Source organism: Pelodiscus sinensis, chromosome 1, assembly GCF_052426305.1.
Source record: "Pelodiscus sinensis isolate ZL-2025 chromosome 1, ASM5242630v1, whole genome shotgun sequence".
Taxonomy (NCBI): Eukaryota; Metazoa; Chordata; order Testudines; family Trionychidae; genus Pelodiscus; species Pelodiscus sinensis.
The window spans coordinates 305,997-330,321 of NC_143052.1; the positions used below are offsets into that span (position 1 = coordinate 305,997).

Below are 24,325 nucleotides of genomic sequence, written 5' to 3' on the forward strand. Positions count from 1 at the left end.
CAGTTTTGATGAGAAAACATCAAGAGGTGGAACAAAAGAAAAAACTATGTAGCACTTTAAAGACTAACAAGATGGCTTAATAGATGATGAGCTTTCATGGGCCAGACCCACTTCTTCAGATCATATTCTGAAAGAGAATTGGCATGACCATATATACCAAAGGAATACAATGAAAAAAGTGAACATATTATTGTATTCCTTTGGTATATACGGTCATGCCAATTCTCTTTCAGAATATGATCTGAGGAAGTGGGTCTGGCCCACGAAAGCTCATCACCTATTAAACCATCTTGTTAGTCTTTAAAGTGCCACATAGTTTTTCTTTTTGTTTTAGCAAGATCAGACTAACATGGCTACCTCTCTATTGCTAATCAAGAGGTGGAGAAACCCTGGGTAGTTTAATCCAATGGTTAATCACCCTCACCATTAATTTGTTTCTCATTTACATTTTTCTGTCTTCAGTGTCCAGACACTAGTTCTTTTTCTGCATTTCTGTGCTGGTTAAAAAGCCCTTAACTCCTAGGCTTTTCTCCCTGTGAAGCCAAAAAGTTTGGGCTCCTTAAGTTTCTGACTATAAGGCATTCTTTTCAGCTATTAAATAATTTTTGTGACTTTATCTTCATCCTTCCCAGTTGTCAACAACCTTTTAAAAAACGTGGACACCAGAACGGTATGCAGTATTCTAGTATTGTTCTTGCCAATGCCATATCATTAAAAGGGTTGCCAATCCTCCCAGTTTTACCGGGAGAGTCCTGGAATTGAGCTCCATTTCCTGGAAGCCACTGAAACCAGTCTGGTAGATTTTAGGCTGCTAAGCCCTGGACTATACTAGGACTTTATTTCAAAATAACCCCCCACAAAGTTCAAATTTCTAAGCAGAGCGTTCATAACTACTGTTATTTTGAAATATCAGGTGGCGGAATTCGAAATCTGTACTCCTGCTTTTCATCAGAAGTAATGCTAATTCCAAAATAGTTATTTCAAAATAATGGTAGTGTGGATGCTCTGGTGCTGCTATTTCGATATAATTACCCCCCAGAGTAATTCGAACTAATACTCCTCAGTGCTTCCTGGGGTTCAAAGTCTGAGATAGCACGCCCATATTAACAGAGCCTGCCTCAGACTAATTTTGAGGCTCCCCACAGTGTGGGCATACTAGCTCAGGGTATGTCTACACTACCCTCCTATTTCGAAATAGGAGGGTAATGTAGGCATACCGCACTTGCAAATGAAGCCCGGGATTTGAATTTCCCGGGCTTCATTTGCATAAGCCGGGAGCCGCCATTTTTAAATCCCGGCTGGTTCGAACCCCGTGCCGCGCGGCTACACGGGGCACGAACTAGGTAGTGGGGGGGACTACGGCCTATAGTGGCAAGGAGAAAGGAGGGTCAGGGCACAACAGGGAGGCAAGATCAAATCAGTATCTTAGATGCCTATATACAAATGCGAGAAGTATGGGTAATAAGCAGGAAGAACTGGAATTGCTAACCAATAAATACAACTATGATATCATTGGTATTACAGAAACCTGGTGGGATGGGACGCATGATTGGAATATTGGTATGGAAGGGTACGGCTTGCTCAGGAAGGACAGACAGGGAAAAAAGGGAGGAGGGGTTGCCTTGTATATTAAAAATGTACACACTTGGACTGAAGTGGAGATGAACGTAGGAGATAGCTGTGTAGAGAGTCTCTGGGTTAAGCTAAAAGGGGTAAAAAACGAGGGTGATATCATGCTAGGAGTCTACTACAGGCCACCTAGCCAGGTGGAAGAGGTGGATGAGGCCTTTTTTAAACAATTAACAAAACTATCCAAAGCCCAAGATTTGGTGGTGATGGGGGACTTCAACTATCCAGACATATGTTGGGAAACTAACACAGCGAGGCACAGGCTATCCAATAAGTTTCTGGACTGCATTGGAGACAACTTTCTGTTTCAGAAGGTTGAAAAAGCTACCAGAGGAGAAGCTGTTCTGGATTTGGTTTTAACAAATAGGGAGGAACTAGTTGAGAACTTGAAAGTGGAAGACAGTATAGGGGACAGTGATCACGAAATAATAGAGTTCATGATCTTAAGGAAAGGTAGAAGGGAGACCGGCAAAATTGAGGTTATGGATTTCAGGAAGGCAGATTTTGATAAGCTCAGAGAACTTGTAGGTAAGGTCCCATGGGAAGCAAGACTGAAGGGAAAAACAACTGAGGAGAGTTGGAAGTATTTCAAAGGGACGTTGTTAAGGGCCCAAAAGCAAACAATTCCGCTGTGTAGGAAAGATAGAAAATATGGCAAAAGACCAGCTTGGCTTAACAAGGAGATCTTGCATGATCTCAAAATAAAAAAGGAGTCATATAAAAAATGGAAACTAGGACAACTAACAAAGGATGAATATAGGCAAGCAACACGGGAATGCAGGGGCAAGATTAGAAAGGCAAAGGCACAAAATGAGATCAAACTAGCTACAGGCATAAAGGGAAACAAGAAGACCTTTTATAAATACATTAAAAGCAAGAGGAAGACCAAGGACAGGGTAGGCCCACTGCTTAGCGAGGAGGGAGAAGCAGTAACAGGGAACTTGGAAATGGCGGAGATGCTCAATGACTTCTTTGTTTCGGTCTTCACCGAGAAGTCTGGAGGTGTGCCTAACGTAGTGAATACAAGCAGAGAGAGGGTAAGTTTAGAAGATAGGATACACAAAGAACAAGTTAAAAATCACTTAGGAAAGTTAGATGTCAGCAAGTCACCAGGTCCTGATGAAATGCATCCCAGGATACTCAAGGAGCTGATAGAGGAGGTATCTGAGCCTTTAGCTATGATCTTTGAAAAATCATGGCAGACAGGGGAGATTCCAGAAGACTGGAAAAGGGCAAATATGTGCCCATCTATAAAAAGGGGAATAAGAACAACCCAGGAAATTATAGACCGGTCAGTTTAACGTCTGTCCCAGGGAAGATAATGGAGCAGGTAATTAAGGAAATCGTATGCAAACACTTGGAAAGTAATAAAGTGATAGGGAATAGCCAGCATGGGTTTATGAAGAACAAGTCATGCCAAACTAATCTGATAGCTTTCTTTGATAAGATAACGAGCCTTGTGGATAAGGGAGAAGCGGTGGATGTCATATACCTAGACTTTAGTAAGGCATTTGATACGGTCTCGCATGATATTCTTATTGATAAACTAGGCAAATATAACTTAGATAGGGCCACGATAAGGTGGGTGCATAATTGGCTGGATAACCGTAGTCAGAGAGTTGTTGTTAACGGTTCTAAATCCTGCTGGAAAGGGATAACAAGTGGAGTTCCTCAAGGGTCTGTTTTGGGACCCGTACTATTCAATATCTTCATCAATGATGTAGATATTGGGATAGAGAGTACGCTTATTAAGTTTGCAGATGATACCAAACTAGGTGGGGTTGCGACTTCTTTGGAGGATAGGGAAATAATTCAAAATGACCTTAGCAAGTTAGAGAAATGGTCAGAGGTAAACAGGATGAGGTTTAATAAAGAGAAATGCAAAGTGCTCCACTTAGGAAGGAACAATCAGTTCCATACATACAAGATGGGAAGCGACTGTCTAGGAAGGAGCATGGTGGAAAGGGATCTAGGGGTCATAGTGGACCACAAGTTGAATATGAGTCAACAGTGTGATGCTGTTGCAAAAAAAGCAAATATGATTCTAGGTTGTATCAACAGGTGTGTTGTAAGCAAAACTCGTGAAGTCATTCTGCCGCTCTATTCTGCACTAGTTAGGCCTCAGCTGGAGTACTGTGTCCAGTTCTGGGCGCCACATTTCAAGAAAGATGTGGAGAAATTGGAAAGGGTACAGAGAAGAGCGACAAGAATGATTAAAGGTCTAGAGAACATGACCTATGAAGCCAGGCTTCATGAACTGGGCTTGTTTAGTTTGGAAAAAAGAAGATTAAGGGGGGACATGATAGCGGTTTTCAAATATCTAAAAGGGTGTCACAAGGAGGAAGGCGAAAATTTGTTCCTCTTGGTTTCTGAGGACAGGACAAGGAGTAATGGGCTTAAAGTGCAGCAGGGGAGGTTTAGATTGGACATTAGGAAAAAATTCCTAACTGTCAGGGTAGTCAAATATTGGAATAAATTGCCAAGGGAGGTGGTGGAATCTCCCTCTCTGGAGATATTTAAGAACAGGTTAGATAGACATCTGTCAGGGATGGTGTAGACGGAGCTTGATCCTGCCTTGAGGGCGGGGGGCTGGACTCGATGACCTCTCAAGGTCCCTTCCAGTCCTATTATTCTATGATTCTATGAGTTCGAACTAGGCTTCCTAGTTCGAACTACCGTTACTCCTCATTCCACGAGGAGTCCAGTATTTTCTAATTAAATTTTTATTATTATCATGAGTATCAGTAAGTAGTTGCATACTGCCTGGCTGGTAGACAACTATGCAGTAGAGAGAAGGGGGAGGGAACAGAGGCAGGGATGAGGTGGGATGGAATCCCCAGGCCCAGACTCGCCCATGCACCCCACTGGGACCATGTACGGGACGGGCAGCGCCCTGGGATCTGCGTAGGCCGGGGTCAGCCCCACACCCTGCCCTCCCCGGCCAGCTCTGCTCCCCCTGACTCCCTCCCAGCCATCCCCATTCCCCTGCAGCCAGTTCCTCCCCAGCCATCCCTGCTTCCTGCTGGCTGGTTACACCCCTCGCACCCCGCACCCCGATCTTCCCCAGCCAGTCCCGCTCCTCCCAACCTCCTCCTGGCCAGCCCTGCTTCCCACCGGCTGGTTCCCCCTCCCACACACACACACTCTCCCTTGGCCAGCCCTGCCCCCCCCCCCCAACTTCCTCCCAGCCATCCCCGCTCCCCTCCTGGCCGGTCCCACCCCTACCCCCGATCTGAGATCAGGTGTGTCCAGTATTTTTTTAAACCATCTGGTATCCCTAGAAAGGAGGTGGAATCAAGGCTCACTATCCGCAATCACACTTACAGTCCGATGAAATGCAGGCTGAGCACCAGGTACCAGAAGGAGTTCATGCTTTTGGTATCTGAAACCAGTTCGCTGGCCAGGCAATCCGAGCAGAGGGCACCCCCTGGGAGGTCCTGCTTGGTGATCCTCTTTCGGGTTCCCTCTCTCTTTGTTGGATCGATGGTGTTACAGGCCATGTGCAGCTTCTGTGGCCATAGGCCTTCCTCACTGTCCTCTCTTGGCCGTGTGCACTGCTGGGGGCCTGTGATGGGGCGAACAAGCCCCACGCTAAAGGGCTGAGAGTGGCCCAGAGGTTTTTCTGGCCCGGGATCCATCGGGAGGTACGCGAGTTCTGCGAATCCTGCCCTGAATGCCAACACGCCAACCCAAAGGGGGTCCCCACAGCCCCTCTAGTAGCACTGCCCGTGGTAGGAGTCCCCTTCGAACGCATCGGGATGGACCTGGTGGGACCCCTCGAGAAGGCCAGTTCGGGATGCCAATACATCCTGGTTATCATGGATTATGCAACTAGGTACCCCAAGGTTATCCCATTGAGAAATACAACGGCCTCTACTATAGCTGCAGAACTCATGAAGGTGTTCTCCAGGGTAAGAATACCGAAGGAGATATTGACCGATCAGGGCACAAATGTAGCATACAGATTAATGGCAGAGCTCTGCAGGCTGTTAAATATCCGAGCCCTGCGAACATCCGCGTATCACCCGCAAACTGACGGCTTGGTGGAGCGGTTCAACCAGACGTTGAAATCAATGCTCCGTAAATTGGTAGACGAGGATCCCCAGGGCTGGGACAAACTTCTCCCGGCTTTACTCTTTGCCGTGCAAGAAGTGCCGCAAGCCTCGACAGGCTTTTCGCCCTTCGAGCATCTATACGGACGACAACCCCGAGGAATACTTGACCTCCTAAGGGAAGACTGGGAGACCCAGGAGTCCCGGGTGCTGGGTACTGTCAACTATGTGCTACAGCTAAGGGAACGCCTACAGAATTTAGAAGAGTTCGCACGAGCCAACCTCCTACAGGCCCAGAAGACCCAGGCCCACTACTACAATAAAGGGACAAAGCTTCAGACGTTTGAACCCGGGGAGCAGGTGCTCCTACTTTTACCATCCCAAGAGTTGAAGCTACTCGCCAAATGGCAAGACCCATTCGAGGTGGTGCGCAGGGTGGGGCCTGTAGATTATGAGGTGCGATTGACGGGGAGGAGAAGAGGTTTGCAGATCTATCATGTGAACCTGCTGAAAAAGTGGAAATCACAGGAGGGACTCTTGATTACTCCCTGCCCACCCAATGATGACCTGGGACCTGTGGCTGTCGACCCCGCCTCGGAACGACCGGCCAACCTGGGAGGAGAACTGACCCCAACCCAGAAAGAGGAGCTACTCCACTTGCTTAAGAAGTATGTGCACGTCTTATCCACCCAGCCCGGCCGGACTAGTATGGTGAGTCATCATATAAGCACCTTACCCGGCCATAAAGTCCGGAACCCCCACCGACCCTTACCCCAGAAAATGTGGGAGCCTGTACAGAAAGAGATCCAAGCCATGCTAGAGATGGGAGTAATCGAAGAATCACGGAGCGAGTGGCGTAGCCCCATAGTGCTCGTCCCAAAACCCGACGGATCACTTCGATTTTGTATCGACTTCTGAAAGGTCAACTCCGTCTCCAGATTCGATGCCTACCCCATGCCCCGCGTGGACGAGCTACTAGAGTGGCTAGGGAAAGCAATAGAAATGTAGCCGTGTTAGTATGGGGTAGCTGAAGCAAAATGCAGGACAATGTAGCACTTTAAAGACTAACAAGATGGTTTATTAGATGATGAGCTTTCGTGGGTCAGACCCACTTCCTCAGATCAAATAGTGGAAGAAAATAGTCACAACCATATATACCAAAGGATACAATTAAAAAAAAATGAACACATATGAAAAGGACAAATCACATTGCAGAACAGGAGGAGGATGCGGGGGAGGGGGAAGGAAGGAAGGTAAGTGTGAATTGATGATATTAGAGGTGGGGAGAGTGGGATGTTTGTGAGTTAATGGTATTAGAGGTGACAATTGGGGAAGCCATCTTGGTAATGGGTAAGATAGTTCAAGTGTTTGTTCAGTCCTTCTCGGAGAGTGTCGAATTTTAACATGAATGACAGTTCAGAGGATTCCCTTTCAAGTGCAGATGTAAAAGGTCTTTGCAGCAGAATGCAGGTGGTTAAGTCATTGAGAGAGTGTCCTTTCTGGTTAAAATGGCAAGAAACTGTTTTTTCTTTGCGATCTTGTCTGATATCTGTTTTGTGGGCATTAATCCTTTGGCGAAGTGTCTGAGATGTTTGTCCAATGTACATAGCAGACGGACACTTTCGGCACATGATAGCATAGATTATATTTCTGGATGCGCAGGAATATGTGTTCTTGATCTTATAGCTCACTTGGTTAGGTCCAATAATGGACCCCCACCGGTTATATGCCACAGCATACATAGACGACATTGTGGTATACAGCCATACGTGGTCGGAACACCTACGACATCTGGAGGCGGTGCTGAAAACCCTAGGAGAGGCGAACCTCATCGCGAACCCTGGAAAGTGCCACTTGGGGCAGAGAGAGGTGACATACCTGGGCTACACAGTAGGAGGAGGCACTTTGAAGCCCTTAATTGACAAGGTCCAAGCCCTCCAAGAGTGGAAACGACCAACGACAAAGAGACAGGTCCGTCAATTTCTGGGACTAGTGGGCTACTATCATCGATTTGTGCCCGACTTTTCAGCCCTAGCAGCACCCCTATCGGACCAAACGAAGAAGGACATGCCAACAAAGGTTCGGTGGTCGCAGGAATGCGAGGGGGCATTCCGAACGCTCAAAAGGCGGCTGACAGAAGCGCCAGTGCTGTCCCCCCCGGACTTTGCTAAGAACTTCATTCTCCAGACAGACGCCTCCCAGAAGGGATTAGGGGCTGTACTAGCTCAAGAAAGAGAGGGGGAAAAACACCCGGTACTCTATATGAGCTGAAAACTTTTCCCGAGAGAGCAGAAGTACTCCACAATCGAAAAGGAGGCTCTGGTGGTGAAATGGGCCATAGAGGCCCTCTGTTACTACCTATTAGGTAGCCACTTCCAACTGGTGACGGACCATGCCCCTTTAAGATGGCTGCACAGTATGAAGAACGCCAATCCACGGATAATGCAGTGGTACTTATCGCTACAACTCAATGATTTTGAGGTGGCTCACCGCCTGGGTAAGACCCACGTGAACGCGGATTTCTTTTCCCGGGTAGGCGAGGAGGAAGTAAGGTCAAGTCAGACTGTAACCAACCGCTTAAGGGGGAGGGTGTGTGATGGGGCGAACAAGCCCCACACTAAAGGGCTGAGAGTAGCCCATGCCCAGCTGGCCCTTACAGCCCTGCTGGGCATGCTCCCAGGCAGGCCAGTATATAAAGCAGGCAGTGGCCCAGCAGAGGGAAGGGCAGCTAGAGGTCAGGAGGAGCCAGGCTGCAAATCCAGTGTTCCTGCGGCATCTGGGACTCAACTGAAGGCCAGCGTGGGACCCCGGGAGTGAAGCCGACCCCAACCCCACGGAGTAACGGGCACACCTACCCTGCCAACTCCAGCCCCAGTAAGGACCGCCGCCCAGACGGACAGGATAGGAGAGGGGGGTGCCAGGGTGGTAGGAAGCGGCCCAGGGCAGAGGTTTCCTAATCCAGTTTGGTGCGTAGCGGCTGGATTCCCCACCAAGCCGGCAGGACCTAGAGTCCCTGCCCACAGGGCCCTGGGCCGGAACCCGGTGGAGAGGGAGGGCCCGGGTCCCCCTACCAGCCCTTGCCGCACCTGGGGAGTCACTCGGGCCTGGAGAGGCTTTTCCCCAGAACTAGACCTGCGTACTGTATATGCCCTGAGAGCAGGGCCGAGACTTTGGGGATTTTGGGTACCGTATACGCCCTGAGAGCAGGGTACCGTATATGCCCTGACTTTTGGGTACCGTATATGCCCTGAGGGAAGGGCCTGGACCAAGACACGGGCCAGTAGAAGGGGGCCGCAACCCTCATCAGGGATGCCCACCCTGACAGGGCCGTGTGCACCCTGTGCAGAGGGCCATGTGCACTCAAGTTCAGGTCAGTAAAATTTCATCCTCCACTGCATGTTCGTTTCCCACACACACCGTGTATTCAATCAGGAAGGGGGAACCATAAGCGGAATTTACAGAACCTAAGCCAATAACAATTCAACTTTACATCAATTATAATGTGCAAACAGATAACAATGTTCTTCGCCCTCAACATTAAGTAGAATAAGACCCTTTGGTGAGGGACCTTGTTAAAGGCTTTCTGGAAATCTAAGTACACTATATCTACTGGATCTCCCTTGTCCACATGTTTGTTGACCCCTTCAAAGAACTCTAACAGATTAGTAAGGTATAATTTCCCTTTACAGAAACACTGCCCCCAATAAATTATGTTCCTCTATGTGTCTGACAATTTCATTCTTTACTATAGTTTCAACTAATTTTCCCGGTACTGATGTTCGACTTACCGGTCTGTAATTTCCAGGATCATCTTTAGAGCCCATTTTAAATATTGGTGTCACATTAACTATCTTCCAGTCATTAGATACGGAAGCTGATTTAAAGCATCAGCTGCAAATCACAGTTAATAGTTCACATCTGAGTTCTTTCAGAACTGTTGGGTGAATGCCATCTGGTCTCGGTGACTTGTTACCCTTGAGTTTATCAATTTGTTCAAAAACCTCCTCTAATGACACCTCAGCCAGAGACAATTCCTCAGATTTGTCACCTAAAAAGAATGGCTCTGGTTTGGGAATCTCCCCAATATCCTCAGCCATGAAGACTGAAGCAAAGAATTCATTTAGCTTCTCTGCAATGACTTTACCATCTTTGAGTGCTCTTTTAGCATCTTGATCATCCAAGCTGGAAACTGTGAAAGGGATGAGTTGAGGCCTACCCAGAATATGTCAACTGAGCACCAGTTTAATTGTAAGTGGAAAGGAAAGGCAGCATTGTCAGATACAGGAGATAAAAATAAAAACAAAATTTGATTGGTTGACCAACAATAACCCCGCTTTTAGGGAAGTAAGTAACTCAGACAGCAGTATGCAACAAAGTGCTGATTACCCCAAATGGAGCAGACGAAAGTTTTTTGTAAGGGCAGAATGAGACAACAAAAATCTAACGTCAGCAATTGTCAGGCGAGTGGAGGATACCAAAATACCGAAAAGGGTATATAAGGTTGGCTGAAACAGACCTAGAGCGGACGGATTGCGAATCCGAAAAGCCAGGTCTGATCAAACCAAGGCTCCCTCCCCGGCGCTGAATCTCGCTGCCGCACATAAGCTCCGAAAGGGGAACGAATAAGCCCCGAAAGGGGAACGAACACTGGTTGTAAGTTGCAACGAAAAATCCAAAGAAAGGAAAAACATAAAGAAAAGAATCTCTCCTGAATCTAAGCAATGCTTCTATCTTTTTTAACGTGAGTATTATATATTTGTTAACTCCATAAATTGTTTAAAGGTAAATCAGGAGGGTATATCTGTGGGAGAAGTTATTATTTCTTGTTTTTTTAACTGTACTGTTTTTCTACTTTTTCTTTGTATATTATATTGTCTTAAAATAAACAAAAATAGTGAATTGATTTAAATAGAAAATTAATTATAAAGTAAATAGAAAAAATAAATAATCTTTGTTTGACCCTAAAAAGAAGTATTCCTCTGTCTGTAGTTTCAAATCCTTTAAAGAACCAAACCCGGTTACCCAATGAAACTAGACAGTAGAAGCTGTGGGGATGGTGCATGGAAGCAGAAGTAGTGCACAGACCTTAGTGATCTCATGCTAACCACTAAAGTGCCACAGGGATATGCTGGCTGCTTCCAGAAGTGGTGCACAGCCAGAGCATACAGGGAACCTTCCTTAGCCCTGTTGTGCTACCAACTGGAAGTCACCTGAGGTAAGCACTGCCTGGCTGGAGCCTGTACACTCCTGCCCTAACCTTGAGCCCCTCTTCTGGGGACTGCACACCAACACCTTCTCCCAGCCATGTGTTTTGGGTGAAGCTGCTGCTTGGGAATGCAAACTCCCCAGGCTGTGGCTTCAAACATACTCCACCCTGCTCAGCTGAAGCCCTGCCCCCACTCTGCCCAAGCCTCTCCCCTCCTCATGGTCTCCATCATCTCTTCCTTTTTTCCTTAGCTGTTTACCCATTAATCCAAATGTAGCAAATTACATTTGAAAAAAACACTCTTCTAAAAGTTCTTTGTAAAGAAAATGGAGCATATTTACCACTGCATGCCAGATTGTAAAGACTGGACATGCAAAAGGTACCTAATTAAAAGCACTAAATTTTTTAATAAAAAATGTCAGTCACATTTTTTTTATTTACCCTAAAGTTTGTCAGAAATTTATTTGCAAAAACTTTGTAGTAAGGACAAGTCAGTAGTCCTGCTGTGTACAACATTAAATATTATGGAATACATGATGCAGCCCTTCTCTGTTTTACAATTTCTTAATCAGTATTTCTAAGCTGATTTTATTTTTTAAAGGACTCTTAAGCCTTCATAAAGTAATCATCCCAGGCTACTACATATTTAACACACTGAAACAGACATTATTTTAAATTAATCAGTCAGCGTGGATTAGTGTGGTCATAACAAAGTTCATTGCTTTTAGAAAAAGGGAGTCAGTAAATATGAGTGTCAGAGGAGTAGTCATGTTAGTCTATAACTGGAAAAAAAATAAAAAACAACGAGTAGTCCTGCAGCACCTTAGAGACTAACAAAACATGTAGATGGTATCATGAGTTTTTGTGGGCACAACACACTGCTTCAGATGAATGGAGCTAAGGGGTCCAGGATACAAATAAATAGCAGAGAAAGAGAGGGGATGGGGAAGGGAAGGAGAAGGAAAAAATGGGGGAAAATATTGTCAATGAGTGTGTCCATGCTAAATGAGGCTAATAGGATGGGCTGTAAGAACCCGGTGCTTGGCTTTTTATGTCATTACCGTGTGAAATGTAGTGGTCATTCCAATTCAGGTCTTTGTTCAGACTAGGAAAGTTAAATTTAGATTAATTGGCGAATCGTATAGTTGATGCAATAAATAAGCACCCCCAGAGCTGTTGCTACACTTCAAAGGCAAAGTGCTGTGGGGAGAGCGGGACCAGCAGGGGACTCAAGCAGTCTCCTGCTGGCCCTGTGCTCCCTGCAGTGTTTCAAAGCAGCAGTGCCATGTGAATCCCTCTTCTTCACGGCCCTGCTTCCTGCCTCTTTCTGACAGAGGCAGCAAGTGGAGGGGAAGCAACTGGTCAACTAGTGTGTTGACTAGTCATTCACATCCCTGGTTCAGACCTTGGTTCAAAGTGTCAAACTTGTAATTGAAACCAAATTCTGCAGTTTCTCAAGCTGGTTTTTGAAATTGCTTTGTAATAACATAGTCACTTTTAGAGCCATTAGTGAGTATCCGGGCAAGCTGAAATGTTCCCCAAGAGGTTTCTGTGTGTTACCATTTTGAATATCTGGTTTGTGTCCATTAATCCTTTGTCATAGAGACTGTCCAGTTTGGCCAATATACATGGCAGAGGGGATTGCTGGCACTTGGTGAATGTGCAGTTATATGAGCCTCTGGTGTGGTGGCTTAAGTGGTTAGGTTCTGTGATGATGTCTCTTGCATAGTGTGTAGATAGAGATTGCACCAGGGTTGATTGCATGAATGGGTTCCGTGATGAGTATGATGGAGGAGTGCTGAGTGGATGCTGGAAAGAATTTGTTTCGGGTTAAGAGGTTGGCTGTAAGTGAGGATTGGGCTGTCCCCCAAGATCTGTGAGACTGAGGGGTCATTTTCCAGGACAGGATGTAGATTGTTAGATTGAACTGGAGGTGTTTAAATTGGGGGCTGTAGGTGATGACAAGTGGTCTGTTGTTTTCTGTGTTGGGCCTATCTTGAAGAAGCTGATGCCTGGGTACTTGTCTGGTTCTGTCAATCAGTTTATTTCACTTCTCCAGGTGGGTATTTAAGTTTTAAGAATGCTTGATATAGATCCCAAAGGTGTTTGCCTCTATAAGTGGGATTGGAATAAATCTGATTGTATCTTAGGGCCTGGCTGTAAACAGTTGATTGGGAAATGTGTCTTGGATGGAAGCTAGAGGCATGTGGGTAAGTGTAACAGTCACTAGGTTTCTGGTATAAGGTGGTGGAAAGGTGGCTGTCCTTCATCAGTCTGCTATGGGAGTCTTCAGGAATGTTCAGAATCATAGACTCCTAGGGCTGGAAGAGAACTCCGCAGTCATTGAGTCCAACTCTCTTTCCAAAGCAGGACCAATCCCAACTCAATCATCCCAGCCAGGGCTTTGTCAGGCTGGGACTTAACCTCTAGGGATGGAAATTCCACCAGGGAACCCATCCCAATGCTTCAACACCCATCCCATAGAATCATAGAAGACTAGGACTGGAAGGGACCTCGAGAGGTCATTGAGTCCAGTCCTCTGCCCTCATGGCAGGACCAAATACTGTCTAGACCATCCCTGATAGACATTTATCTAACCTACTCTTCAATATCTCCAGAGATGGGGATTCCACAACCTCCCTGGGCAATTTATTCCAGTGTTTGACCACCCTGACAGTTAGGAACTTTTTCCTAATATCCAACCTAAACCTCCCTTGCTGCAGTTTAAGCCCATTGCTTCTTGTTCTATCCTCAGAGGCCAAGATGAACAAGTTTTCTCCCTCTTCCTGCTTCCTACCTCAAGGTTGGATATTAGGGAAAAAAATAGTTTTTCCTAATATCCAACGTAGACCTCTCCCACTGCAACTTGAGACCACTGCTCCTCATTCTGTCATCTGCCACCACTAAGAACAGCCTCTCTCCTTCCTCTTTGGAACCCTTGTTCAGGTAGTTGAAGGCTGCTCTCAAATCCCCCCTCACTCTTCTCTTCTGTAGACTAAACAAGCCCAAATCCCTCAGCCTCTCCTCATAAGTCATGTGCTTCCGCCCCCTAATCATTTTGGTTGCCCTCCTCTGGACCCTCTCCAATGCGTCCACATCCTTTCTAAAATGGAAGGAGGAGGGGCACAGAATTGGACACACTACTCCAGATGTGACCTAACTAGTGCCGAATAAAGGGGAATAATCACTTCTCTAGATCTGCTGGCAATGTTCCTCGTAATGCTCCCTATTATGCCATTAGTCTTCTTTGCTACAAGGGCGCACTGTTGACTCATAAGAATAGGGATAGGAAGTCTATTACAGATGCATAGTCATCTTTACCAACCAAACTTATCCTCTCATGAAAGAATGAAAGGCTGCTAAGACCTGTTTTCTAGCACAGTGGTCTCCAGCCTTTTTACACCCAAGATCACTTTTTAAATATCAGGGAAAGACAAGATCTACCCCCATCCCTTCCCCAAGACCCTACCTTCTCCATTCCTCTTCTGTCCATCACGTGCTGTCCCCTCGCCCTTACTCACTCTCATGGGGTTGAGACAGGAGGTGCAGGCAGTGGGGTGGGAATGAGGTATTTGAGTGTGGGAAGGGGTGAGAGATGCAAGCTCTGGGGGGGGGGGGGGAGCTGGGTACAGGAAGAGGTGGAGAAGGGGATGCTGGCTTACAAAGGGGGCTCCAGGCTGGAGAGTGTTGGGGTCAGGTGGAGGGTTGGGGTGCTGAACACACCGCAGGCTTGTGGATGTGGGGTGCAGGAGTTTGGGATGGGGGTTTGAGGGGCTCAGGACACAGATTTGCCATGTGTGGATGGTATAGGAGTGTTATGGCAGAAGACTGGGGATGTGGAGGTGCAGGAGTTTGGGGATGTGAGGGGCTCAGAACAGGGGATTCAGGTGTATGATGTACTCAGGGTTGGGGTCTGTGGCAATGCAGGGGTGTTACGATGCTGCAGTCAGATGGGGGCTTGGCCCCAATTGGGGGCTAGTTGGCCAGGATTCATTTTTAAATAGAATATTATGTCCAACACAAAACATTTCAGAATTGTCTTTATTTATGGGAGGGGCAGAGAACTTGTTTTGAGTCAGGGTCACTGATGCACAGAAAAATCAGTTGGGGACCACACAAGTGAGATACAAAAAACAAATCCTCCCAACCCTTATTGATGTATCCCCAACGGAGACACCCCACTCCCCTGCCACTCCAGCCCCATGGCGGGAGGGGGAAGATAGGTAGGTTCAAGGCCTGAGGCCAGATTAACTCTTCTGCGGTTCCAGGGTTAGTGGATTTTGTGGGCCCCCCTACACTCTGAGATGGGGCCAAAAATGAGAGATCCAGTGTGTGAGAGAGGGCTGCCAATGAGTGGGATGGAGCTGCAGAATCTAGGTGGAAAATAGGGTACAGGAGCAAGTTGGGGGTAGGTGTTTGTCCAGGAGGGAGGGGGCAGGAGCAGGGTGCTGGTAGAGGTCTGGCCAGGAGGCAGGGGCAGGGTTCTGGTGGGTGTCTGGCCAAGGGACAGGGTGCTGAATGGTGTCTGGCCAGGGGGTAGGAGCAAAGTGCTGGTTGGTGTCTGGCCATGAGACAGGGGTAGGGCACTGGATGGTGTCTGGGCTGGGTGCTGGATAGGGTTTGGCCAGGAGGCAGGAGCAGGGTGCTGGTGGGGGTCTGGCCAGGCAGCAGTATGCTGTTGGGAGCTGGGGCAGGGTGCTGGTGGGGGTCTGGGCAGAGTGCAGGAGCAGGGTGCTGTCTGGGGTTTGGGCAGGTGTCAGGTGGGGGCCTGGGCAGGGGGCTGGTTGCTAATAGAGGGCCTGGGCAGGGGGCAGGTTGCTGATAGGGGCCTGGACAGGGGGAGGGAACAGGCACAGCTTGGCTGGTACCTGGGGGTCCCGCGGCTGCGCGCCAGGACCGGCATTTCAGGAAGCACATGTGCTGCTCCTCCCCTCCTCAAACAGCCAGCGTGCTTTCTGAGAAGTTGGAGCTGGTGTGCAATCCCAGGACTCCTACTCCCTCCCCTCCCCTCAGGAAGGAAGACAGGAAGCACAGCAAGGGAAGTCCCTGGCTACACACCAGACCTGGCTTTTCAGGAAGCGTGCTGGCTGTTTGGGGAGGGGAGTAGCAGTCCATGTGCTTCCTGAGACACTGGACCTGGAGCACAGCTATGGGACTTCCCTCCCCATGCCACAGGAAGCCGGCACTACCTCCATTTTCCCAGGAGGCAGCGGCAGCAAGGACTACTTCTTGGAGGAGGGAAAATGGGGGAGGGGGGCCTGGAATGCCTCGCAATTGTCTGGTCCTACCTCCACAATCAGCCAATTGATTGCAATCAATGGATTGGTGACCACATTTCTAGCAGAAAATGCTCACTGGCACTAAGTATATTCCTGTCCTTTTATTCTTTATTAACTGAATCCTGTATCAGCTATTGGGTTACTTTGCCTAGGACTGATCTCAGGCTAACCAGCATTTAGTTATCCAGGTCAACTCACTTGCCATTTTTGAATATTGGAATCACATTGATGCACTTTGAGTCTTTGGAGATTTCCTCATGTATTTCAGTGGAGGGCAACCAAAATGATGAGGGGTCTGGAGCACTTGACCTATGAGGAGAGGCTGAGGGATTTGGGTTTGTTTAGTCTGCAGAAGAGAAGAGTGAGGTGGGATTTTATAGCAGCCTTCAACTTCCTGAAGGGAGGTTCCAAAGAGGATGGAGGGAGGCTGTTCTCAGTAGTAACGGATGGCAGAACAAGGAGCAAGTTACAGTGGGGGAGGTCTAGGTTAGATATTAGGGTTAGGGTTAGGGTTAGGGTTAGGGAGGTTCCCTAGGAGGATGGTGAAATACTGGAATGGATTACCTCGGGAGGGGGTGGAATCTCCATCCCTAGAGGTTTTTAAATCTCGGCTTGACACAGCCCTGGCTGGGTTGATTTAGTTGGTATTGGTCCTGCCTAGGCCAGGGGGCTGGACTTGATGACCTCTTGCGGTGTCTTCCAGCTCTATGATTCAGGAATTATTAAAATTTAACATCAGTAGGTCAGAGCTATCTTCAGTCAGCTCTTTATGGGCTCTTGGGTGCAGGACCATTGATTTATTTTTTCCCTAGCAGATGTTGTATAACATCCCCCTTCATTACTAATGGACCAGAAATTTTTAAATCATCCTCATGTGATACAAGTGCATCATCCTGCTTCTTTCCTAATACAGAATAGAAACATTTATTGGAGGTTTATGTTTTTTCCATATTAGCAATTTTACCATCTACCTTTTGTAATAGACCTATATCATCACTAGAATTTCTTTTGTTCCCAATATACTTTTAAACAACCTAAACCTCTCTTCACTGTCCTTAGCCCTGCCAGCTATTTCCCCCTGCTGTCCTCAGCTTCCCTTATCAATTTTCTACACTTCATAAATGTTAATGTATTTGACTGATGTTTATTTCCCCTTTTCCCCCCATTTGTTGTATGTTGCTTGCTTCCTTTAATTATTTGCTGCTTTCAATTCACCATTGGCCCAGGATAGGCCTTTAGCCAAAATTATACTCTTTCCTCTTGTGGAATCCTGGTGTTTTGAACTTCTAATAAACTCTTCTTAAAGAATATTCATCTTTCATTCACATTCTTCCATCTCTATTTTCCCACCCACTCATTTTCCTCCACTTTGGGAAATTAGCCTTTTAAAAGCACCAAGGGTTTGTACTGCACTGCCAGGTATCTGGTTTTGGACTGGAAGCCCTGGTTTAAAGGTGGCTCCAGCTGGCATTGCTGACTAGACCATTAAAAGTCAGGTCTGTGGTGCAGCAGAGTTCAGACAGGCTCCCTGCCTGTCCTGGCTCCGCATGGCTCCTGGAAGTGGCCAGCATATCCCAGTGGCCCTAATCTGGGGCAATTAAGGGACTATGTGCATTGACCCTGCCCCCAGCAAACTGTGGGGGTGGTGCCTGTGGGCATGCACAGACAGCAGAGCTTTGTAGTTGCTCATGTGCCTAGGAGCTGAACATGCCAGCCTCTTCCAGGAACAAAGCCTGCCTTAACCCACTGTGAGCTGTCTGAGAGCCACTCCCATATGCCAACCCCCTACCCAGTCCTGGGCTTCCTCCCACCCCATATCTCTTCTGGAGCCCACACCCCAACCACCTGCCCCAGCTCTGAGTTCCCTCCTGCACTTCACACATCTCATCCCTAGCCCCACCCCTGAACTCACATCACCAGCTGGAGCCTTTACCCTGTCCGGCACCCCAACCTCCTGCCCCCACCCAGTGAAAGTGAGTAGGGTGATGACGAGCAAGTGACAGAGGGAAGGGGATGGAGTGAGTAAGGGCAGGACCTCAGTGCAGAGGATGGGGCAAGGGAGTTGGTCCTGTGCAATGAGAAAGTTGCCAACCCTGACTGGTGTGTGGAACTGTTCTCTGTCCATGTCAAGGAATCACATTATGAGTGCTAGGTGGGCTCTGGGTACGCTGCCTTGAAGCTCAACCATCTTTCTCCCAGAGCTGAGTCTGGGCTGAGGCTGTGGGATTAAATGGTAGTGCAGCATGTTCTTTTTGTGCGTCTGTCCTGATGCAAGAACAGAATTAAGTTGTGGCTGATTTTGTCTGTATGTCTGTCCTCTCTGCTGGAGAGGAACAGCGATGGCACCTGACGCTGTTTTTTGATTTCCTAGAGTGCGCTGGGTCACGAGTACGTGGCTGATGTTGAGAAGCATTCGTCTCAGACAGATGCAGCTAAAGGCTTTGGGGGGAAGTATGGCGTCCAGAGGGACCGAGCTGACAAGGTAGGTTGGCTGCAGAGGGACAGGAATCCCATTGTCCCACAGGACTGGCTGCCATGCAGGAGCAGGTAAAATGTACTTTGTTGTAGGTGGGATTGGGTGGCTAAGAAAATCAACCTGTAGTAATTTGCAGGAAAACACTAAATCTCTTGTCAGTTTGTTATGCAGAGAATTTCAACAATGAAGTTAAAACAAAGTTTGTTTAAATAGGTAAACTCAACTGAGGGACAGAAAGATTTGATATCTATTATATAGGAGTTAAAGAATTTTACATGCTTTAAGCAAGATTGGTTTTCTTCTTATAGTGGTGAAAATTGTCTGAATTCTATGTGGGGAGGTGAACGTATAGGAGCAGGATAAAAATTCAAAAAATAACATGGGAGCGAGTGACAGTGGGTATTGTGGGGGGAGCGGGATTAAAGAACAGTCCTGCACAGAGCTCTGAGGACATATAGCCATGTGTCTGTTTTTGCTGTGGTGGTCAGTTTAAGGCCTCAGGCTTTGTTTTCAAGATGCACAATGGTCTGGGCCCAGGATTGCTGTATGTTCTGGGTGCCTCGAAACCATCATTGACCACTCACTCCTCTGGTGTGTTGCAATTGCCTTCTCCTCTGAGGGGAGCAAGGAATCAGGCCCTGCCTGAGTACACCGCCTTTCTAGGAAGCCCTGCTAAGGTATCGGTGTCCAACTGACACCTTTCAATAAATCTGGTGTTTTCTGAACTGATGCTTTTATGGCTACATGCAATTGTTTTCAATTATGCAAACTGGCCAATTCATTTGCCCGAACTGTCACCCATGCCCCTGGCATGTGTCATGCTGCCCCCTGCTGGCTGTAGCTTGTGTTTCCTTTGTGGGCATCTCTGCACCTGCTGCTTCCCTGACCAGCAAGTGGTGGACAAGGGTGAGCTAGACTCCCCTAGTTGTGCCTCAGTCAACAATAATGCCCCTGCCATGGCTTCTGCTGGTGTCCTGCCACTGAGCAGGGCTGTACAGGAGGAGAACCAACAGGCACAAATGCAACCGCCCAGCAGGGAAAGCGGAGGGCAAAGAGGCCAGTCCCTGGCTCTGCTAAGCACCTCATCCCAATGAAACAGCTGATGCTCTTCTCCTTCTTCCTCCAGTCGGCACTTGGGTTTGAGTACAAAGGTGAGGTGGAAAAGCACTCATCCCAGAAAGGCAAGTTCAGTGGCAGAGCCTTCGCTTTCCATGACGTTCCCTCAAACCATCTGCTATTGCTCCCCTTGTCACATCGCTGCTGACCCCATCTGCCCTCCCCCTTCCTTCCCCAAACTTCCCCTCCCCCTCTTCCCCATTCTCCCTCTCCACTTCCCCGCTCACCCCATCTGCTCTGCCGTAGCACCGCTTGCACCGTTCCCTTCCTCAATCTTCCCCTCCCCCTCTTCCCCATTCTCCCTCTCCACTTCCCCGCTCACCCCATCCACTCTGCCATAGCACCCCCTTGCACCGCTCCCTCCCCCTCTTCCCCATTCTCCCTCTCCACTTCCCCGCTCACCCCATCCGCTCTGCCATAGCACCCCCTTGCACCGTTCCCTTCCTCAATCTTCCCCTCCCCTCTTCCCCATTCTCCCTCTCCACTTCCCCGCTCACCCCATCCACTCTGCCACAGCACCCCCTTGCACCGCTCCCTTCGCCAATCTTCCCCTCCCTTTTTCTTTCCCATTCTCCTTCTCCACTTCCCCGCTCACCCCATCCACTCTGCCACAGCACCCCCTTGCACCGCTCCCTTCCCCAATCTTCCCCTCCCTTTTTCTTCCCCATTCTCCCTCTCCACTTCCCCGCTCACCCCATCCACTCTGCCACAGCACCCCCTTGCACCGCTCCCTTCGCCAATCTTCCCCTCCCCCTCTCTTTCCCATTCTCCCTCTCCACTTCCCCACTCACCCCATCCACTCTGCCATAGCACCCCCTTGCACCTCTCCCTTCCCCAATCTTCCCCTCCCCGTTTCTTCCGCATTTTCCTTTACCATTTCCCCGCTCATCCCATCCGCTCTGCCATAGCACCCCCTTGCACCGCTCCCTTCGCCAATCTTCCCCTCCCTTTTGCTTCCCCATTCTCCTTCTCCACTTCCCCGCTCACCCCATCTGCTCTGCCATAGCACCCACTTGCACCGTTCCCTTCCCCAATCTTCCCCTCCCTTTTGCTTCCCCATTCTCCCTCTCCACTTCCCCGCTCACCCCATCCGCTCTGCCATAGCACCCGCTTGCACCGTTCCCTTCCCCAATCTTCCCCTCCCTTTTGCTTCCCCATTCTCCCTCTCCACTTCCCCGCTCACCCCATCCGCTCTGCCGTAGCACCCGCTTGCACCGTTCCCTTCCCCAATCTTCCCCTCCCTTTTGCTTCCCCATTCTCCCTCTCCACTTCCCCGCTCACCCCATCCGCTCTGCCATAGCACCCGCTTGCACCGCTCCCTTCCCCAATCTTCCCCTCCCTTTTGCTTCCCCATTCTCTCTCTCCACTTCCCCGCTCACCCCACCTGCTCTGCCATAGCACCCGCTTGCACCGTTCCCTTCCCCAATCTTCCCCTCCCTTTTGCTTCCCCATTCTCCCTCTCCACTTCCCCGCTCACCCCATCCGCTCTGCCATAGCACCCGCTTGCACCGTTCCCTTCCCCAATCTTCCCCTCCCTTTTGCTTCCCCATTCTCCCTCTCCACTTCCCCGCTCACCCCATCCGCTCTGCCATAGCACCCGCTTGCACCGCTCCCTTCCCCAATCTTCCCCTCCCCCTCTTCCCCATTCTCCCTCTCCACTTCCCCGCTCACCCCATCCACTCTGCCATAGCACCCCCTTGCACCGTTCCCTTCCCCAATCTTCCCCTCCCCCTCTCTTTCCCATTCTCCCTCTCCACTTCCCCGCTCACCCCATCCACTCTGCCATAGCACCCCCTTGCACCGCTCCCTTCCCCAATCTTCCCCTCCCCGTTTCTTCCGCATTTTCCTTTACCATTTCCCCGCTCATCCCATCCGCTCTGCCATAGCACCCCCTTGCACCGCTCCCTTCCCCAATCTTCCCCTCCCCGTTTCTTCCGCATTTTCCTTTACCATTTCCCCGCTCATCCCATCCGCTCTGCCATAGCACCCCCTTGCACCGCTCCCTTCCTCAGTCTTCCCCTCCCCCTCTCTTCCCCATTCTCCCTCTCCACTTCCCCGCTCACCCCATCCGCTCTGCCATAGCACCCCCTTGCACCGCTCCCTTCCCCAATCTCCCCCCCCGTTTCTTCCGCATTTTCCTTTACCATTTCCCCGCTCATCCCATCCGCTCTGCCATAGCACCCCCTTGCACCGCTCCCTTCCCCAATCTCCCCCCCCCCCCGTTTCTTCCGCATTTTCCTTTACCACTTCCCCGCTCATGCCACCCTCAGCCACAGAGCTCCCCTGTCTTCTGCCACAGCCTCACTCCTTCACACACCACATTCCCTTCCCTCTGCTTCTCTCTTCCTCATTCTCCCTCATCACCTTCCCCCTCTTCTACCACATCTGGACCCCCTCCTCCTTCCTCTACTCTACTGCTTCCTTAATTTGTACTGCTCCTCTTGCCCCACCCTCTTCTGTTCCCTCCTTGCCTCCTCCCTTCACCCCCACTACTGCCCTCTCTCTCTAGGTACATTTCTCCTGCCCCTCCCCATGCCCATCTGCCCTCCCCAGCAGATTGGAAGGCAGCACTTATCTGACTGATGTGCCCTTTTGCAGATTACTCCAAGGGGTTCGGTGGTCGCTATGGGGTGGAGAAGGACAAGTTGGACAAGGCAGCCGTGGGGTTCGAGTACAAGGGTCAGACGGAAAAGCACGAGTCACAGAAAGGTTAGGCCTGTGGCAAACTGTATCCTCGTGGCATGGCTACCACGTGTCTGGCCTTTCCCACCCAAAAAATATGGTGGGAAGGGGCAAGGAGTGCTTGAGGGGCACTGCCCACAGAAGTGTCCTGCTGAGAAGCCAGCATGTTGCTGGAGAGCCCCCTCTGAGCCAACGCAGGGCCCAACACTGCAATAGGCTTCATGGCAGAATGAGCCCCGTGGATGTTCCATACCCAGGCAGTGCAGCCAGCACCTTGTGGGGTGAAGAGGTCAGCAGGCCGGTGAGGATGGCCTCATTGGTAGTGGAAGGGATGGGAGGTAGCACTGAGTGAGGGGGAGGGGGCAAATTCCCTCTCTGTCAGCCAGGAAGGGGTGGAACAGTGGTGGTTAGCAGGCTGTGTCTATGGCCCATGTCTCTGGGGGTATGTCTACACTACCCTCCTAGTTCGAACTAGCGGGGTAATGTAGGCATACCGCACTTGCAAATGAAGCCCGGGATTTGAATTTCCCGGGCTTCATTTCCATAAGCGGGGAGCCGCCATTTTTAAAACCCCGCTGGTTCCTAGCATGGAACGAGGTGTACCGGTAGTTCGGAATAGGAAGCCTAGTTCGAACTACCTAGTTCGAGCCCTGTGTAGCTGCGCTGCACGGGGTTCGAACCAGCGGGGTTTTAAAAATGGCGGCTCCCCGCTTATGCAAATGAAGCCCGGGAAATTCAAATCCCGGGCTTCATTTGCAAGTGCGGTATGCCTACATTACCCTCCTCGTTCGAACTAGGAGGGTAGTGTAGACATACCCTGGGAGTCTGGATTAGACCCCCTTATGTAGGGATCTTAAGATTGAATAAAGATGGAGAACAAATTCCCTCTGGGCCTGGGTGTGACAGGTTCCCTTCAGGGTGGCATCTGAAACTGGGATACCTTGAAGTCCTTGGAATAACCAGCTTGGGCTTCCTTCCTCTGTGCTGCTATAACAAGCTGCAGATCCACTCCTGGTCCTATGCTTCCACTAGCATTCACATAGCCAGGGCCACACAGCTGCAATGACATGCAGGGTCTCTGACCAGCCACTGCATGAATCATAGAACCATAGAGCTGCAAGAGACCTCAGGAGGTCATCAAGTCCAGCCCCCTGCTCTAGGCAGGACCAATCCCAACTAAATCAACCCGGCCAGGGCTTTGTCAAGCCGAGACTTAAACACCTCTAGGGATGGAGGAGATTCCACCCCCTCCCTAGGTAACCCATCCCAGGGCTTCCCCACCCTCCTAGTGAAATAGTTTTTCCTAATTTCCAACCTAGACCTCCCCCACAGTAACTTGAGACCATTGCTCCTTGTTCTGCCATCCGTCACTACTGTGAACAGCCTCTCTCCATCCTCTTTGGAACCTCCCTTCTTTTCTGCAGACTAAACAAACCCAAAAACCTCAGCCTCTCCTCATCAGTCATGTGCTCCAGCCCCCTAATCATTTTGGTCACCCTCCGCTGAACCCTCTCCAATGCGTCCACATCCTTTCTGTAGTGGGGGCTCCAGAACTGGACACAATACTCCAGATGTGGCCTCACCAGAGCCGAATAAAAGGGAATAATCACTTCTCTGGATCAGCCAGCAATACTCCTCCTAATGCAACCAAACATGCCATTAGTCTTCTTGGCTACAAGGGCACACTGACTCATATCCAGCATCTCATCCACTGTAACCCCCAGATCCTTTTCTGCAGAACTGCTACTTAACCAGTCCTCTAATCTGTCTAGGTCACTCTGGACCCATCCCTTCCCTCCAGCATATCTATCTCTCCCCCTAGCTTAGTGTCATCTGCAAATTTGCTGAGGATGCAATCCATCCCCTCATCCAGGTCATTAATAAA

General features: G+C 49.2%; 1 protein-coding gene across 2 annotated transcripts in view; it reads left to right on the forward strand.

Moving 5' to 3' along the window:
• The window catches only part of HCLS1 (hematopoietic cell-specific Lyn substrate 1), an 89,689-nt gene that overhangs the window by 41,606 nt on the left and 23,758 nt on the right, over window positions 1–24,325 (forward strand). For both annotated transcript variants that reach the window (XM_006120741.5, XM_075918371.2), the window contains 3 exons: window positions 18,538–18,648; window positions 19,769–19,823; window positions 22,357–22,467. In XM_006120741.5, the coding sequence (XP_006120803.3) occupies window positions 18,538–18,648; window positions 19,769–19,823; window positions 22,357–22,467 (277 nt within the window). The remainder of the gene's footprint in view (window positions 1–18,537; window positions 18,649–19,768; window positions 19,824–22,356; window positions 22,468–24,325) is intronic.